The 20,607-nt window shown below is 40.0% G+C and overlaps 1 protein-coding gene across 2 annotated transcripts in view; it reads right to left on the bottom strand.

Annotated features, from left to right (window-relative positions):
* The window catches only part of KLF7 (KLF transcription factor 7), an 85,551-nt gene that overhangs the window by 20,305 nt on the left and 44,639 nt on the right, over nucleotides 1-20,607 (bottom strand). Inside the window, exon 3 of one of the 2 annotated variants that reach the window (XM_036920303.2) lies at nucleotides 10,394-18,947. The exons of the other annotated variant lie outside the window; for it this stretch is intronic. Within the exon in view, the coding sequence (XP_036776198.1) occupies nucleotides 18,922-18,947 (26 nt within the window). The 3' untranslated portion in view covers nucleotides 10,394-18,921. Of the gene's footprint in view, nucleotides 1-10,393; nucleotides 18,948-20,607 lie in introns of those variants that run through there. 2 annotated transcript variants of the gene reach the window in all.

Here is a 20,607-nt window from a genome sequence, read left to right as displayed (position 1 = left end):
GCTTTATTTTCCAGAATTTCAAAAGCATTTTTAACTACCTAAAGTAAAATGCATACTCACTTATGTTCCACATTCATTTTTTCATTCATCCATTACTTACTCACCCAAAGGCCCTCTAGGTGCTAGGACCTGAATTGTTGAATTTGCACAAAGTACCACTCATTCTAAAGAGCATACAAATATTTACTCTATTTTTTTTTAAATTCTTAAAACAAGTAAAGAACAACAGCTGGCCTCGTTTACGTTACCTTCTCATAGCTGGGATCACCACCTTAAAAAGGTATGTAAAAATCCATACTCTAACATTTAAACTGTATCTTCAATGAGGTACAGCTCCTATTTCAGAACATGGAGAGAGGGAGAGAGGATCTTGACATAATGCCCCAACTACTGATGACTGCAGTAGTAGGGATACAGGCTTCCCTAGCCACATATGGCCATGAAATGTGGTTAAGGTGACTGAAGAACTGAACTTCTAATAGAATTTTAACTAAAATTTAAAAACTGAGGCAGCATGAAGAATATTTTATACTTTTGTTTTGGCAGGACTACATTTAACTTTAACCACTGAAAACTTAGCATATGGATTTAGATATAAGTATATAATTATATAAGGGATATATATCCAAATTATATAATGAGTAAGTATATAATACACACTGGAGTTCAAAGACTTAGATAAGAAAAGAATGTAAAATATATCTCATTAATAACTTTTTCATACTGATTTTATGTTGAAATGATCATATTTGAGATAGACTGGTTTAGGTAAAATACACTATTAAAATTTATTATCCCTACCTCTTTTCACTTTTAAAAAAAAATGTGCTTATTAGAAAATTTATTTAGCTCACATATATTTCTATTCTGGACAGAACGGGTCTAAAATATATTTTCTATGTGGAAATCCCAGCATCACCTCAAAAGGGGCTCATGCTTCCTAAACTTTTCCCCAAAACGCTTTGTTATAAGCTTGCCTTCCAGATCCATAAACCCTGACATGAATTATCTCCAAAATACCTCATCTCTGTCTACGGGTGGGCAAGCAAAGTCAAATACTTAAGACTTCTGGTCTAATTCACTGATGGTGAAAATACAGCCTCTTCAGGGTGACAAGGTGGATTCAACCTACATTAACTGTTGGTTCTAATGTGTACAGAGCCACTCTGAAAGCGATGATGTCTCTAATGCAGAAGTGCACTCTTCAGAAGTAACACAGAAAAGGAACACTTCCCCCAAAGAACCAACTGATTCCAGAGGTTGGCAACTCAGGTGGACAACTCCAAGTGGGTATAGCAAGGGATGTATTCTTATTGCATAGAGGGTGGTAGTAAAAAAAGTATTAAGTGTGGAGTGCCCAGCTTTGAGGGAAGGTAGGCCCACCTGACGCCTCCTGGGAAGGACTTAGGGGCGCCTGATGGCAGTGTGCGAGGATTGGGAACCTGGGAGTCATGGAAAAGGGAGCAGCATGGAGGTCCTGTACGGGGAGGGGGAGAAGGGGAGCTAAAACATTACATTTCATCAGATCCAAGGCCAGTGGTAGTCGGCAGGCTCTCATCACATTAGTTGACTATGCCTAATTTACTGTCCTAGAATTTTTTCTTTCTGTTAAGCATTAGACTCATTTAAGCCTGAATCATTTACTATTAGAATATAAAATTAACTTTCTGCCACATATCTGATATATATGAAGAGATGGATCAATGGTATAGAAAATCCATGAACGTGGATAATCCAAAAACCACCTCAGAAGTTATCAAATGATTGGCTCCAGCATCTTGAATTTGTTCTGATTAAGCTAAAGCTAATAGTGTTTTCCCTGACATACAAATGCAAACAGTGAAGTACTGGCTTAAGAATACCAGTATTTTACATAGCAATGTGCCCTGAAATTAAAAAGCAAAAAAAGGTAACTTTATCAAACCTCAAGAAGCCCAAATTGAATAATCTATATATAGGTAATAGAGAGATGGCCCCTCCCCTGGTCCAGTTACTATATGAGTTGAATAGATACGGATCCAATTCTCTAGAGATTTTTAGAGGCAGATATGAAATCCGTCAAGCTTTAAAACATCAATTCATCTACATAACTCTCTTCCAGGATAATCTTTTTTTTTTCGGAGACTAAATTTCCTCATTAGTTAAAGCAACCCAAATATGTACCTTACCCAAGTATGAGGTCTATGAAAAGAGAATCCCAAAGAAAAATTTCAATGTCTTATTTTGACAAAGACTAACCTAAGGCAGATGCCTTTCACATATCACTGCCTCTGTACTCAGAGGAGATTCCCAAAGAAGCCTCTCATTTATTTTTCTACCCTTATCTACCCACGGATTCTTAAATAAACCCCTCACTCTCTGGCACCTCTAGGCAGCCCTCCTGCCTTTCCCACTTCATAGGATGTTCTCTACTCAGAATGTGTCCATCTTCCACATGTCACCATGCTAGAAGTATTTCTCCTGCTCAGAAAATACAGCCTTGTTTGAGTTTTCACTCTGTGACTTATTCACTGTTTCCTGTAGATACTTAACTATTTATGCTTTGATCGCTTGGCCCAGCTTTTTCCCACTCACATGACATGGAAAGTGCTTTTAAAACTGGGACATCTTACGCTTCCAATTCAACAAATATTAGCAACTACCCAATATGTGTCCAGGCACAGCACCAAATGCCTCCTCTCCTGCCTCTCTGTCATCACCCACAATGTCTAGCACAGGTTCAGGAACACAACATATATGCATGCAACATGACATTTGCTAATTCAACAGATTGGTGATCAATCAAAAATCAACAGTACAAAAAGCTTCGTTACTACCTTGCCTTCCAATTCCATAAGCCCTAACACGCATTACCTCTGAAATACCTCCTCTCTGTCTGTGGGTGAGTGGGCAAAGTTAAGTATTTACACTTCTGGTCTAATTCACTGTTGGTGAAAATATAGTGTAATAAGTTGGACTCAACCTACATTAATTGTTGGTTCAAATATTGCCAAGCAATGATGCTGCTGGAGATGAAAGCTAAAAAGAAAGGGTCTCTGCATTACAGGAGTTCCCAGGTGGGGAAGCCTCACACATACATATGAACAACATAAGGCCTGATGAGTTTGGTAAATGCATATGGAAGAGGGAATCCCGGAGATTCTGTAGGACCATTACAGGTCCGTTTGCACAAAGCACCACTCATTCTAAAGAGCATACAAATATTTACTCTATATTTTTTAAAATTCTTAAAACAACTAAAGAACAACAGCTTGCCTCATTTAGGTTACCTTCTCATAGCTGGGATCACCACCTTAAAAAGGTGTGTAAAAATCCCAGGGAAGATAAGCCTCACTGAAACTTAAAGGATGCCAGGGACAAAGACCGCAGATATTTCAGGGAGAAGGAACAGCATGTGCAAAGGCCCAGAGATAACAGGCAGCGGTCTATCATAACTGAGGTGAAGGATACAAGGAGGAATTTCAGGAATGGATGGGAGGCTGGTAAGAGCCAGACTCTGAGGGGCTTTGATGATAAGCTACACCCTGAGGAAGACTGAATGCTATGAGGTCAGAGCTTGTCTCTGCATGTTTGTATCTGCAGAGCCTAGCCCAATGTCTGGCACTAGTACCTTAAAAAGCATATTCTCTGGGAAGTGAATCCAGACCAACTCTGGAGGAGTCAGGTGCTCCTCCCCGCCGCTCCTGTAACTTCCTGCAGAAGAGTCTTCTTGTTGCTTGAGTAATTTGTTTACAGGCTGTAGCCTCACACAACCAAACAGTTCCTTCAAGGGCAGAGGCCAGGTTTATTTACCTTAGTATTGCCAAGACTTAGAACACTGGACACATGTGTTCATTAACTTGATGGAACGAACATATGTATATATTACCAAATCTTTCTTCAAGCTTCCTCTAAGCACTGTAGACTACACCTGCTGCTATGTAATAGGGTTAGGAAGAAACCAGTGATTGAAACTACTCAGAGAATCTATATTCTCACACACACACACACACACACACACACACAGCATTCCCCTCCCCCCAAATCTGCAAACAATTCAGCACAAACATATTGACACCCACATATGCAGAAGCACCCCCACACAATCTGTCAGCCTGTATTCCTCTAACCTCAACAGCCTTAATTTTATCTGTGCTAAACCCACAGCTACAAAATACTTTCTCTTCATTCTCCTACTAAGTTTTTATCCTAGGATGAAAGTGTCAATGCAATGTGACTTTACACTTTGGAGGGAGGAGTAAGTACAAGAAATGGTTAATTTGGCCCTATAGGCTTCTCTCTCAAGTTATTAATTTCCCAGTCACTTCATATTATTTCATAATGCACTATTCTCATATGATACAAAATGTAAATTAAGTTATCATTCAGAACTTCTGGCATTCACAGGAATCTAGTTTTCATGCTGCTATTTCGATTTTGCAATATGCCACAAACTAGAAGGTATAAGGATTTTTCCCTTGCCATGTTGTACATTAGAACTTGAGAACTCAAGTGTTTCATAAAATGTCTGCAAACAGGCTAAAAAGAAACTAATCTTAAGACTAAGTGCAACTGCCAGTTGACCTTCTATAGTCATTCTCCTGTCTTCTATTATAAGAGAATCCCCAAATTTTAGTTGGGCTCCTTGCCACCCAGAACAAAGACTATTTCGCAGCTCCTCTGCAGTTATGTGTTGACATATGACTAAGTCTGGCTGATGAGATGTGAGTGGAAGTGACAAGTGCAATTTCAAGCTGTACTAAAGGTTGGGACATCCTCTCCCCTTCCCACTTTCAAAATAGCTGCGTGAAAACTATGTTCCTGGAAAGCAAGCCTGAGGAAGCCATCTTGAGTTGTGTGGACTTGGGCAATTCCTTCAGGATGGAAGCCCTAGGGGTGGGGGAGCAACAGAATGGAAGGAGTCTGGGCTTCTGAACGACTTCTCAGAGCACAGCTGCCTGTGATTCTGGACTTATATGTGAAAGAGAAAAAAATCTGACATCTTCCTTAAGCCTTTGCTAGCCTGGGTCTCTTTCAGAAATAGTTTCATTTATGTTCTTATTAATTCAAAGGGTAAAAGAAACTGATGAATGAAAATGATACATGCTTAAATGGCCAAAACTTGCAGTCAAATATTATTTCATGTCTCAATCTCACCTCTTTTATTCAGAAAGGTTGCCAGTGCCTCTGAAAATGGTGTCTTGTGTGCCAGTACAGCTTAGAACACACACACACACACACACATGACTCACCATCAGGAGACCTGGGCTTTAGTTCTAGCTCTTACCTATTACTATGTGATCTTAGAAAAGTTATATACTTTTTGAGTCTTCCTTTCCTTCTCTGCAAAATGGGGCTAGCCCCTTCTTTGACTCTGGCTTCACAGGACTGTAGTGAAGTATGAAGAGAGATGTCTGTGTAACTGCCTTGTACACTGTGAAGTGCTACATAGGCAAGTAGATTATTAAAATATTCCAAACAAAAATCCTTCTTTTTGCAAGGTGGCTCTACACGCAGCACTCAGATATACCTTCCTGGTGAAGAGAGGGCCTATAATCACCTGTTTCAGCTGAGATGGTTAGAGATCAGTGTTAAGGTGTCAGGAACAGACCAAACCCTGGGGCTGGCCTTACATTTAATGAAATACCCCGAGCCATAGGGCCTCAACTGACACTGTGTCATTGATTAGAAAGCCAAAGGGTTTAGACCAAATAGTACAATCCCACTCAACATATAGAAAAATAGCCCAAAGCTTGTGCACACTGAAATATGGTATGTATGTCACCATGCCTCTTATGTCATCCACTGAAATACATTTGGCTTTTTCTATTGAATATATGGCTGGTTGACTCAAATCCTGAAGGGATGTCTGTATTTCCTTCCTCACACAGATAATACTTACAGTAGAAAACTAAGGTGGGAGAGAGACTCAAAACCTTATGCACAAACTAACCATATAATAAATCTATCTTTCCAGAGAAACCACCTTGAGAGATCATCCTAAGCCAAGACTTATGGCCCAGTTCTGCTCATCCTCCATTGATATTAGTGTTCTACAAATCCTGGGGAATGGGCTACTGGCTAATATTTATTGAGCACTCACTGTGTGCTGGGCACTATAGGAAACTAAGGGCTTTATCTCTATTCGCAAAGCTCCGTAAGACGCATACTATTATCTGCCCCCCTTTTTATAGATGAGGAAACTGAGGTCAGAGAAATTAAGCAACTCACCAAGTTTACCGGCTTATAAGTGGTACAGTCAAAATTTAAACCCAGGCAGTCTCACCTTCAAGGTCTATGTGCTTAACCACAACCTGACTCTGACTCTTACTGAAATACCAACAATTAGAATAGAATAAATGTTTACATTCCCTTCCAAAATATTTTGATAAAACAAATATTTCAACTGGAAAGAATGCCAAAAATACTTAAATGTACCCATGTAATAGTTGTTCTAACTTTAAAAAAAATCAATAAATGATGGAAGGTAACTGACTTGGGATGAGAAGCTGGGGTGTGAATTACAACTTGCTCACCCTCTCCCAGGTCCCATGGTCTCACCTTTACCTTATTCCACAGGACTACTCATCACAGGACCTCTGTGTGGGACAGGCAGCCAATTATCCTCAGAAGAGAATACCACATACCAACTTTACCAGTGTTTTTCCATTTAATTCCCTTTACTTTCTCAAAAAATATCTGGTTAGCCTGACACAGTCCTAGATAGACCAAAAATGGAAACCCCTCAACCGCCCCAAGGCCAATAGCTAAGCAATGGCTTCATTCCTAACTCAACCCTTAGACTGGCTAAAAGCCCCACAGGGGCAGGAGAGTAGAATGAAGATGGCTCAGTGTTGGGCAATTTCCTCAAGCTCCTTATCAGCAGGGCTATGTTTCCCCACCCTTGTCAGGTCTTCTCCCACACCCAGTCCAGAAGCTTGGCGAGGAGGATCTGGAGTGTGTGTCCCACAGGGAGAGAGACAATGGGACAGGAGAATCAGGCAGGGGCCAGACTGCAGGGGCTTAAAGATTTGCACTGTCCCATCTGGTGGCCTCCAGCCACACGAGGCTCCTGAGCACTTGAAATGTGAGCACTCTGAGCTGAAATGTGCTTTACATGTAAAATACAGGCCAGATTTCAAAGACTTGGCAAGAAACAAAAAAGAATGTGAAATAGCTCATTAGTAATTGTTTATATTGATTACACGTTGAAATGATAAGTTTGGATATACTGAGTTAAATAAAGTCAGCATTATAATCAATTAATTGGTACAACTAATTACTTTAAAAATAAAGCTGCTAGAAAATTTATATACAAATATACATGGCTCACGTTATATATTTCTACTGGGCAGTGCTCTTATAGACCATGTTTAAGAATTTGGACTTTATCCTAAGAACAATGGCAGCCACTGTGAGCTTTTAAGCAGAATAATAACAATCAGATATGAATTTTAAAAATATCACTCTAGCTACAAAATGGAGAATAGGCTGCAGAAGGAAATAAGCTGATATGGGAGACCCTCTAGGAGGCTCTACAACAGCCTGGGAGAGAGAAGATAGTGGCTGGGACGTGGATGGCACTGCACCTAGCAGCAGAGATGGAGAGAAGCAGACAAGTACGAAACAGCAGAAAGTAGTGCCAACAAGACATGGAAATTGATTGAATAAGGGGGAATCAAAAGGGTGTATATCAGGCATGCCTCCCAGGGTTCTGCCATGAAGAGAGGGTGGCCATTTAGCCTCTGCTTTCTAGTAATTATGCACCCAGGTGGAAATGGCCCATCAAGTTATCCTGGGGTTGCAACAGCCTATCTGCATGAAGTTACCCCACGAGGGGCATGAATCATGGATCCCCTGGGTACTCTGCAACCAGTGCACGCTGAAGAGCTCCCAGACAAGTAACTCAAGATTCTGCCAACACAAAAAACACTTTGGAAAGCTGTGGGAAATGATGATGGTAATTGCAGCTAAAACCAGGAAATGGGCTAAAAGCACAACAGATGGGATGGACTGCAGTGGAAACAGGGTGGGGTCTGTGCTCCTGTGCCCCTTCTCATTCCTAGGAAATTACAAAAGAATATTGCAGGAGAGAGGGCTTGGAGTGAGACCTGGACTTAAAAAGTCAGGTCAGCCCTTTATTAACTGGGTATTATCTCTAGGCTTCCATTTCCCCTCCCTAAGATGGGAAAATCACAACCTACCTTGGAAGGATTCAGGACAATAACATAGGTGCAGCACCAGCACACTGCCTGATAAGGACCATTCCATCGTTCTCTACCTTTCTTCTTGCTCCAACCCACTCAACACCCACTCCCCAGAAAGCAGTGGCAGGTGTGCATGGACCTTCCAACCTTTAGTTGTCTCACCTCTCACAGGTAAAAAGCATGACAAATCTCAAGAAAAGCTGGGCAGGCGGTGTCAGTGTTAGTAGCACAGAGAACTAAACACCAAGCCAAGACATGGGAGACCTGCTCCTTCCAGGGCAAGCATTACTATGAATAATTAAAGCGAAGCTCTGCTTATCGAAATAAATGAACAAAGGATGCCTCTGACATAGCAGCCACTGTTTTTCCTTTTCGTTGTTTTAGGAGACCATTTTTTCTCAGTTACTGCTCCTTCCAATTTGGAATCTTCAGAGGCTTCCCTATCAATTTGGGTAAATTAGTAAGCTTCTTCTCCGTATGGAGCTGCAGCTGTAAATCACAAATATGAGTGTGTGTAAAATTATATAGCATGGGCCCAGTGTAATAATAAACACATTTATATTTTATAACTGCTGTTTTCTCCACCTTCGAGTTGTCTCACTGTCTGGGCTCCAGGGACTCGCCGGCACCCCCACTGCAGCCTTGCATGATATGCAATTTCCTTACCCTCTTGTCTCAGACCGCTATCTGCCAAGAGCCAGCTAGCTCCTGCACTGCAGCAGGCAAGGAATCACACTGGCTCATGGCCCTCTGTGCAGCACAGCACAGAAGACACGCAAATGAGCAGGTGACCTTTCAAACCGTGTCCAAACAGGCCCTTGACCCAGAGACCTCAAAACTTCAGTGGTTTCACTGTCTCAAACAGCTAGCTGAAAAGACCTATGTTTGCTCAATGTGATTGTGTTTACACAAAGATTTAACGCCTCAATAGAGCAAAAGCTGTTCAGTTAATTTTAATTATTGCTTTATTCTTCTCACAACAGAGAAAAAAAGCAATGTTTAACAGGGAGCTCATGGTAATTGATCCCATAAGCTTTGTGCCCATGGTCCTTCTAACTTGTGCAGTAACACTAGCTCTAGGGAAGAATATATGAAGAATGTTCCTTTGCTGAAAAGATTCTTTCCAGTCCCTGCCTTTGCTTATTAAACATTTTTTGTGGAGAAGATGGACACCAAGGAAAACCACAGAAAAACTTCAAGATCTGACTGGGGGTGGGGCAGGGGAGACACACAGGTGGGTCAGAAAGTGTTCTAAATGCTTAGTGACAAATTCTAGCAAGCAAAAGGCAAATATCAAATGGGGGCTGGGAGCCCTGCCAATTATAACAATTTATTAAGGTTTTTTCTCTGTCGGATAGAGTAAATAAAAGGGGGAAGTAAATTTGAAAATACAAAGATGCACAGGAACACAAGATCCGACAAAGAAAAACCTACAAGCCAACAATTCTCGAAAGTGGAGCCTTCAGAGGTCATATGAAAGGTTCCTTCCACCTTCTAGGAATGTGTCTCTTAGTGTTAAAATATTTTCTTTCTTTAGATCTCTGGAAGACAATAGCAAGGTTCCCGCTATTCCCCTGGAGGTTCCTGTAGATCTTTTTGGCAGAATGTTAGCAAGCAGCCATTCCTCTTCACTGTGTGCTTTTGTGAATACAGAGGAGAGATTGTGGCACATGGCAGTGGAATCTTACCCTGAGTTTGTGATCTCTGCCTATTAGGGGATTTATAATTCCCATAGTGAACAAGAGTTTCTCTCCATAAGATACTTAACACATCCACAAACATCCTCCAAAAGAGTGGGGCAAAAATAGGGATAAAACAGGATTATCTTTAACTCCACATATATCATACAAATAAAAATAAAAGCACACATTACTTGTTCAAAATCCCCTAGTAAATCTCTGGTATACCTAAGATAGCAACATGCAACATATACCAAGATCCATTTATCCATTGCTTTCCCCAACTTCTCTAAGGCACCTCCATTTGGGTTTTCCAGGTTACTAATAAATGAGCACTGCTAAGGTGCATCCCATTAAAGGTGCAGGGACAAGTTTCTATGTACGATTTCTCTCCATAAATTTTCTGAAATATGAAAATCCACCAATACTGAGATATCATTTTAAGAATCAATACATGGCATTTATTTGCATCTTCAAAATTAGCTTCTTTTCTTAAATTAGAAAAAAACAACAAGACCAAGACTTAAGTTCAATTAAAATATACAAGACAATTATTCCATGTTCTTATTCTGAATTTGTGGTCCTACTAGGCAAGTAAGACAGTAGCATTATTGGGCATATCTATGAAATAAGTAGAATGCAAATATTAAGCCATTTAACTTGGTGAACCATACAAACAACTATATTCATTTATATCTTGTTTTAATTTAGGCCCCCAAAAGTACTGATTTCTAAAGGAAAAACAGAATGAAGTAGCCTCTATAGTTCAATGGAGAAAACTGAAAAATCATTCTCTTGAGTGTTGCCTCATCTATAAAACGGGAACACTGAGAATACTTACCCCACAGTAAGTGAGGAGTAAATGAAATGAGGTATGACAAACCACTTCGTAGGCTAGAAAGATAAATAAAGTGATACTATTATTGCTTACTTACTTGGGTTAAGCAATAATGTGGAGGCAGCCATTCCCAGGCTTGGTACCCAATTGCCTTCTCATTCCTGAAGCCAATTTGAGCAGAGATGCCTCAGCCTACCCTGTCTTTAGCACATCTGCTTTGTGGAGCTAACTAAATAACCACTGTATCTTTAGGTCATCAAGGTAAAATATTACTAATTCCCTAAGGGGCCTAAAACTAAGGTCTGATAATCACTATGATCCAAAACATGGCACTTCCCATGACCCAGGAGGCCAGCTCACTAATCGCAACCTCTCCAAGTGGCAAGGGATAAGCTAACCAGTGTGAAAGACAGATGTCACGCACTCCCTACAGCCACATTCACATGTATGAGAGGAATAATGTCAGCAGCATTATCTCCAAAAAAGCAAGGACAATGCCACACAATTATAACAGCATCTTGTCCATTGTGTCTGGGGATGACACGTCTGAAAATGTTATTTTCTATGCATGTGAATGTGGCTGAAAGGCCAATGCATAATTCACATCCTTTAACAAAACGCAAGTGTAAAGGCTGTGTCCATTAGAGAATGCCATTTAAATCCTTCTACCTGAGAGAGCACCTTTCTCCCTGAGAACTCAGAATGCTTTGCTTCCCTCATGCTGCTGGTGTGAAAGGGAATAGTGAATGTTAGGAAATGCACTGATGCAGCACACAGCAGGGCAATGCAGTGTTCCCAATGAAAGTTCTATTTTCTGACTAAAAATGCTTATTCTCAGTCTTATTTCTGTACCTTCATTTTGCTAACAAGGACATGATTGTTGTATTTCAGTGAGGCTGCGGTACAGGAGAGGACAGGTAGAAGATGATCGTGAGAGCCCAGTCAGTGAGGCCCATTTCCTGACTGAAAGCTTCCCTCTCACACACCAGCCTGGCAGCTCACACCATTCAAATCTCTGCCTCAGCAAAATCTCAAATTATTACAGGTCCGGAGCCTTCAGCGAAAGGGGAGGGATGTCTCTTGTGAAGAGTCACAATCATGAATGTTAAATCTAGAAAGTGAAGCTTCTAGCAGAGATGGAGAGATGTGCCTCATGTGGTCAGGGGGGAAACAGCACATCTTCTAAGTATGGATAGAAATAATAAATTGTACGATATTTATATTTTGTCAATTTTTAAACAATCATAAAAAAGTCAAGGCAAGATCTGGTTGGGAGCCTTAAAAGGATGAGGAAATATTCTGCAAGCAGTGCAGAGTGACGCAAAGAGAAGCAGCAAAGGACAACCGAGGTTGCATTAGGCCAGAGTTTCTCAACCTCTCTGTTGACATTTGGGGCCCCAGGGTTCTTTGTCGTGGAGACTGTCCTGTAGAATATAAGATGTTTAGAGGCATCCCTGCCCTCCACTCACCAGATGCCAGTAGCAACCCCCTCCCCTGGATGTGACAACCAGAAATGTCTCCAGACATTGCCAAATGTCCCCTCAGGGCAAAATCGGCCCAAGCTGAGAATCACTGCATTAGGCAACTAATGATCTCACAGTGAAGGAGAATGGCTGGGCTAAAAGGTTTGCTGTCACACATAATGGCCTCTTTAGGCACTGAGAGAAGGCCCCCATACATATGCCCTTGAACAGTCATGTGACTTCCATGTTCTCCCGGAACCTCATTAGCCTCACAACTTCTTGAAGAGTCAGGGGAGTCTCGCGGAGGGGATCAGCCCGGTGGTGAGCGGGCAACCACAGGAGTTTGTGAGCACAGGGTGTCCCGCTGAAGGGCTAGGGGTGCTGAATCCAGCTCCACTCCTAAGCACAAGGCTGAACCTGCCCCACGGAAGGGGAACCTCTTTCTGATTTGCACAAAGGTATAGTATGTATCAGCAGCAGCTCTACTGGGCAGCTAGCAGCCATCAGATTCTTCTTTTCCAGGTTAGCCAACTGACTGACCTCATGTAAAAGGTAACAGCTTGTGTGGAGATGAGAATTAACAAAGCAGGTTTCACCACTGCGGAGAATTGAACGGCTGAAGCAGCTACGTAGAGTATCTCCTTTCCTCAACCCCCAGGCATTTCTGTGCTCCCACTGTTGCTTTAAACATGGAGACAGTCAAAGAATAAAGACCTGCCTGTCCAAAGAGCATGAAGAGAAGATGCTGGGCAGTGGGTGCTGATGTGTGTTTGCAGCTGGGGCTAACCACGGCTGCTGCAGCCCTCAAAGACCCCTGCCTCAGGTTTCTCAGGTCTTCCCAGAGCTGGAATGCAGACCTGCAACCACACCCAATGGAAGGGTGAAAAGTGGTGGGCAAGACAGACCCAGAAATTCTTTGGACTCTTCACTCCAGGTCCTGCACTGGTCTACTAGGGATAATCCATAATATACACAGAAAGTTGTTCCTCTGACAATCTGCCATCAACAAAGACTAAACACTCAATCAAAACCACCCCCTCACAAAGTCAGAATATAAAACATATCAAGCAATGAAGGATCATTCAGCCTCTGATGGCTTCTCATGATCAAATGGTTAAGTCTTTTCAATGGACAAATACTTGTGAGTGATTCCCAACTGGTCCTTTCAATAGGGATAGCAGAAATAGTATTACACCTGCTCTGAGGTTATCCTTTTATAACACGGTTTTCCTTTTTCAGTTTGAATACTACTAAGGGCAAGCTGGTTTCCTTAAGATTTATGGAACCTGCAATGTTCTCTCCATCATCCTAGCCTTGTTTGAGGCCTTCTACCTATTTTAAGGATACCTAAGCAGAAATGATTCTCAGAACCTGATCTGATCTCACAGTGGCAGGGCTTGGTGCTCAGAAGAGAGCTCTGCCTGCTTCACTTTTGATGGGCAACAGGAGATCTCATTAGTATGGGAAACCAGTACCAGCCATTAGCATCAAATAAGAGTTGCCTTTGCTAACTATCTCTGTGCACGGTCACAAAACATGCTCTGAGTTATCTCAATAAAGTGGTCCTTCCCAGGGGGATGAAGTTGCCTCTTCAAGGGCCCCGAATTTACATACACTTTCTCAATCATTTAAAGTGAAACCTCCTTGATGCATCACTTCACTTCTGAAGAACTTCCCTCCCCACACTTCCAGTGAATTTCAATTATGATGAAATGGAAATCTCTACTTAGGACACACACCTACATGGAAAGTAATTATACATTTTTAAAATCACAAAACTGATTTTAGGTTTACTCTGTCCACATTTATTAATTTGCTATAAGGAAAGAAAATAAGGTGTGCATGTATTATTTCTGTGTGAATGCAATGCATTCCTAAAAAGTACCTGAGACATGAGCAGTGCACATCAGAGAAATTAAATCCATAATGGAAGGGCATCGGTCTAGAAGCTTCCCTTTACTCCTTCTTAATGACTAAAACAGTTAGGAAAATCCCATAATTGCTTTAGTCCAATTTATTTCTTGTTTATATTCTGTATGATATTAAGAAAATTGGCTTTCATAAGAATTTGGTCCATTTAAGAGATAAAGCGTCACTATCATGAAGATGTTAAAGATGTTGCTTTGTTATTTATTTTAATGTTTGTGCAAATTCTATTAGAGCCCATATCAAATGTAGATGTGTAATGATTTGCCAGTTCTTTTGTAAGAAGACTGAATCCATCATTTAAGTAAAAAATCTTCAAATGTTTTGGTTCTTTTGAACTACATTCGAAAGGTATGCAGAGAAAAGAAAGACTTCAAGTTCTAATGTGTTTTCATAGCTAAAGGATTTAGTTGAGAAAGCAGGATGAGGGGACGCAGGTGCCAGACACTGTGTAGAATTTGCACTTATGCTCCATTAATTGCCAGCATATCTTCCTTTCCCTCCTCCCTCCCCTTTCCCCATTAAATCCCTTTGGAAAACAGCAGAGCAGCAGGCCCAGACTGGTACCCAGCAGCAACACCAAGAGCAGAAGTAGCCAATTAGCCTCCAGAATACAAAAGGGGGGTGGCGGGGGAAATGATGCAGTTACCTAGCAACCAGAAAGAGCAGAAACAGCTGTGTAGCAGGCCCAGGCTGGTACCCAGGCAGAAACAGGATAGCCAATTAGCACACTGTATTTAATGCTGATGTGGTTTCCTAGTAACAGGCTGTACAAGTCTGTCTGTTGCATTTTCTCCCTCCTTTCCTCACATTTTCCTCAATCATGCACAGTATTACTATTTGCCCTAATTACTGTTTCTCCTCTGCTTCAAGCGGCCATTATTTTGTCCCCAGAGAAATTGGAAGAACTCAGAAAAAAATCTTCTGTAATGACAGTATTTAGTTTCAAATTTAGATTAGCTGTAAGTCTTGAGGCACTAAACAACAACAAAGAATGAAAAAAACAAAAAAGTCAGCAAATCACCTTCTCCCTAAACCTGTCAGTAGTCTATGGTACCTTTTCTACATGCCAATATTTATGTGGGTGAAGCAGAAAATATTTAACAATACATACTGTCATTTTGCCATACACTACATTTTCAATAGGTTGAATCCTCTGTGTACTTGAATTTATTCATATCGATTTTCTGACACTCTCTCCTGAACACGAGGAACATAAAATGTCTTATTACCTATATCAGAGGAGGGAGATGTATCTTTTGTTGCTCTTTTTAAATTACCAATACTAGTGTTTCAAGAGGCTCATGACCAACTGAGAATACAATATGAACAATCATTATTTCCTTTCTATGACAGAAGTTGAGTACAGTTGAAGAGTGTGCGTATCCCATAGTAAGGGGATTCAAACACCATGTTGTAAGTTCATAATCACAGTAATGAATTGCAGTGAGGTGACATTAAACTACGTGAACACACAAAATGAAGACAAAAAATTTTTAAACACAATTGTTGCATTGCAATCCAAAAAAAGTCCATCCTGCATCTCGTAAACTAGATTATGTACCACAGTGAACATTTGTCTTGGGTTCTATTAATCAGGGAACAGATTATATAGCTACAATTTTTAGGGCACCCGTTAGACTCCTAGGACCTCTGTCACTTAATTGTGGCTTCAATTTTGGGACAATCTATAGTCCTTCTTACAAAATTTCCCAGATATGCAAATGGCAAGACTCAGAGGAAGACATCAGACACCATAACATCCCTAACTGGGCAATACTTTACCACGAAAGAAAAGGACTTTCTCAACTGAAGATGGCGTCTGGCTTCCTGCCCTCAATAAAAGAACTGATGGCTTGTATCATGTTTTGCTCACTTTGTGAAATAGAAACAATTCTATTACAACAAACTTGGGATTTGAAAAGATTTTATACTGTTTTCCTGAAAACAATTCAGGTAATTGTTTTACTTTACTGAATTCCATAAATTCACTGTCAATTATAGTAATGGAAAGAGAACATGTTCTGAAGGCAGAAAGAGCAAAAGCCTAAGTATACATTTCATGATATTGTTTATAACATAAAATGCATTTTAAATTAGAATGTATTTCATTTTGCAAAGAAAATAACAGGGGTCTAACCTGAAAGCAGGTAACTTGTGAAGGGAAGAAGCAAAAGATACAGGGTCCAAAAAGGAAGGCTATCTGCCAAGTCAGCCTGGTTGAGGTCCAAGCTGGACCTAGGCTCCACAAGGAACCCATAATTGAAAGCCCTGGCTTTCCACCCCGAAAAACTTATGGGGGCCAACTTGGGTCAGTCCCCACGAAACCTACCTCAATAAGCACAGATGGTGAAGGAGAAAGAAGTAAGGTGAAAAGAAACAGGGAACAGACCACAGAAAGCTTATTCTCACTGAAGACACTCGTAAATAATTTAGGTGAGTTGACCTGCATTATAAAAGCTAGTCAGGTCCTAACATTGACAATCAAACATGGGGACACTGCAGGGACTGGGGAGTAACTCTGCCACTGGTTGGCCAAATAACTAGCACCTTAAAAACTTTTGATTGCTTTGAATGGTCTTGCTTCCACCAACATTTTTAGATGGTTGAAAAGAAGTTACTCTTAGAAAATGCAGAAAATTCAGCAGCAGGGGAGGAGGAGGGCTGGGAGAAGAGGTGGGGAATGCTGCTCCAGCTCCCAGCACACCCCCAGCTTGTCTCCCTACTTGCTTGCAGATTCCTGAATTCTATTAACAGTCTCCCGTTATTGAAGATTTTTAAAAAATAATAAAAGAGTTCACAGATGGATGCATACTCTATCAATCAACAGCATATCACTACCAGATCTTTTCTGATGTAAGGAGGGTAGAGGAAGTCTTCTAAGGCAGGAAGTGACTCAGCACAGGACAGCATCATATAGGGCTCCTAAGCGGGGCATGAAGAAGGAACTGAGATTTTAGGGAACAGTCTGCCGAGGGCCATCCAGATCACCTCCATCAGGCTGGGGACAAATTGAAATTACCTGGCTAGGGAGGCCAGGCTTCTCCACATGGCCCTGGGCACCCTGGCAGAGCTCGAGTCCCATTACACCCCTGGTGGGCAGGATTCCCAAAGAGTTCCATCTGCTTTTTAGAATTAACTTCATTGTATGAAAAGTTTGCTTCCTCTTGATCCATTTGCAAGGTTTCACTACAATACGTATGAAATTCAAACTGGATATTTTTCAAAGAATGATACAACATTTCAGAAACATTTTTTCATTTGTCCTTACTGTTTAACTATTTTTTTAAAGGATTATTTCAAAATTTTTTTTTAAAAAAGGTTTTATGTTTGTTTTTTATTACACAGGACTTTAACTCCTTTTTTTTTTTATTCAAATAGAAACTCCATTGCTATTTCAACTTAAGAAAGCATAAGGAAAATACTGCCTGCCACCAATTAGTTTTTATAATATCATCTCTTTACAAAGCTCCATTTAGCTCTCCTCACACCTCCTAGTATAATATGTACAGGATAACCACGATTATCATTATCATTAACACTCTTATTATAACAGAAACAGCTTCTATACATTATTTATTAAAGAGAACAGGTTTTTTTTTTTAAGTTCACACTTGGCCTTCCCAATGTCATCCCTTCATGATCTTCTTTTTATTCCCTATCAAACAGAGCTAACCTAACTTTTAAATGTTAGAATTTCTTAAATTCTATTACCTCCACTGCCTTTTCTGAAACCTCTGCCTTTTCTGATTCCTCTTTTCTCTTCCTTCCTACCTACCTCCCACCCACAATCCATGCTCTATTCTCTTTTGAAATCAGGTTCCAAATATCTTCATGAAACTGTATTTCAGGCTTTTGCATTAGAAAGTAAGATCCTCAGAGATGGGGGAAGGGATAGTGTCTAGTATAGTGAGTGTTCAATAAATATGGCTTATGATGACATATTTATTTAATTTCATGTGTTTTTTCCCCCCATGTTTATTTACTTTATGACTATCAACTATCCATTGAAAGGACATCTGGAATTGGCACCCCACAAAGCCTACATTTATTGCTATATTATAATAATAAAATAAATGTGCTTGTGTATATGCTGAGGTTAAGCCATTCTCCCCAATACATATTTACCTACATTTATCTTCATAAATGTTAAGAGCTAGCATATTGCTAAATTAGCATGTGGTGAACCCAAAGATTTTCCTGAATCATAAGATTCTCCTGTCACTTGTTTTCTACCACCTCATTCATACCCCTTCTTTTCAAACTCTTCCTCTTAAACTCTTGAAATGCTAAATCCAAACTATCTAACCTATTAAACTCTCTACCTTGTGAATGGAACAGTTAACCCTTATTCCAATTTCCATCCCATAATAGGGTTTTAATGAGTTTCTGCCTCAACACATGGATAAACTTCATTAGCAGCCATGTGTCTCAGCATATTAAAGGTTCTTTAATGTCTTTAAATTGCCCTGTTTCAGTTGTTATTGTATAAATTCAAAGAATTCTTATCTATGGCGCTGAGGAGGTGGAAAGTGGTCGATTGGCCCCCTACCGTTTCAGGCTGAGGTATTTAATTTTGTCCTGCTGATATGCCTGACCTTGAATTAGGACATCTATTTATATAAATTAGTGTATTATCACATTGGCATCATTTAAAACGATGACCAGCATCAATAAACACCCTGTTCAAAAAGAAAAAAAGCAACTTTCTTTTCTCTGAATCATCCATGCTGCTTTTGACTGCTGCTTCGCTTTGCTCCCCTTCTCTTATGTAATGCTCGGTCTTCCTCTGGGCTTCTCTGAACGAGTCTTCCTTTCCCAACCAGCAGTCACTCAGTGGCACAAAACCTGACATCTACGGACACTCAGTACTTATTCATGGAATGATTGAGAGAACAAAGTAAATATGAAGATGATCAGTGAAATAGGATACAAGCCTAAGGGACAGGAGATGTGGGTCAAATTTTTATTCTGTATAACCTGGGCTAAGGCATTTTTACCTCTTTGGTTTTCAGTTTTCAGTATATATGATATGCCTTTTTCATAGAGATAAGAGTGTTTTTACCATTTGTCATTTTAATAAATGAATTGGGACTATTACAAGAAAAGTCTCTCTTTAATCCTGAGGTTTAAAAAAAAATGGTTTAATAGTAATGACCATAATAATAGTAACTATAGCAGTAACAATAATGGGCCTGGAAACGGAAGACCATTCCTTTGTAATTTCCTCGTTCTGGTTCTTAGTCAGTTGATGAGGCAATATGTTTAAGGATCCTCCCTACTTTTATCTATTTAGAAAAGATTTAAAGTAGTTTTCATTGTCAATTTGTATTTAAACTATGTTTCTCATTTCCTCTTAAAAATGGGTTATTAAGAAAAATATGTACTTGACTTCTTTTCCCCTCATTAGTTAGCATGGAAGTTAAAAGCTTGGACTGAAGCAATACAGTTTGGTTTCGATCCTGGCCCAGCCACCCAGCTGTGTAATGTTGGGCAAGTTATTTGACCTCTCTGGGCATCATTTTCCTCATCTATAAAATAAGAATAGTACCTATGCCATTAGACTGATACAGAATTAAAAGGGTTAACATTTGTATAAGATGTAGAACAATGCCTGGCATACAACAAGTATTTTGTAAGCATTTGTTGAATAAGTAAAATAAAATTATTTTTCAAACTTTAAAGAACTTTCATTATATGTACCAAATGAGCACTTCTGTTTGCCTCAAACATGACACTCATCTTTTTGTTTGTAATATTTTTTAGCCCCCTTTTCATTTGAAAATAAACTATTGCCCTAAGTCCTAATTAAACTTAGAAATGGTGTCACCTCTTGATTCAGTAAGATCTGCCCCAAAGAAGATATAAAATGCTAAGTAAACCACACACTTACATTTCATCTTTCCACCTGAAAAGCATCCCTTTACGTCCTTTGGTACAAAATCTAGACTGTCCTTATTCCCACCCAAGAAACAGGTGAAAGCACCCCTGGCCCATGGGGAGAATTCTCCACGCAGCACATGAAAGAACATGGCCTCTTTTCTCCCTCTTCCTGTGACCAACAACCAGATTTCACTGCTGGCCTTTGTCCTGACTTAACCAACATGACTCACTCTTAATAGTAAAAATGTGGACATGCTTTTATAGGAATTTCCGTGTAAGAAAAAAGTCTGCTCACTTTACACAAAGCACCATTTTAATCACAGGCTTTTTTTCTGTCTCAGAAGTGATCAAGAAGAAATGTAGAAAGTAATTCTCTCTTTTTGCACAGTTAACTACTAACATTTTAACAAATGATTTGTGCTGAAAATGGGCATAATAAAGTGATGTTTTAAAAACTGCAAGTGAAGGTTTCCCAGGCATCAAAATTTAAGGATTATTAGGCTGACTCCGAGAGGATGAATAAAACTGATCATAATGGTTGAACTACTGGGAAAGAAAAATATAAAGACGAGAAAACAGAGTGGGAGAGAAGATCTGTAATGGCTTGGCTGCTAAAGGACATTTTTATACTC

This window comes from Manis pentadactyla, chromosome 6, assembly GCF_030020395.1.
Source record: "Manis pentadactyla isolate mManPen7 chromosome 6, mManPen7.hap1, whole genome shotgun sequence".
NCBI lineage: Eukaryota > Metazoa > Chordata > Mammalia > Pholidota > Manidae > Manis > Manis pentadactyla.
Note: the sequence above shows the minus strand (reverse complement) of the source record. Positions and strands in the feature narration are given on the sequence as shown.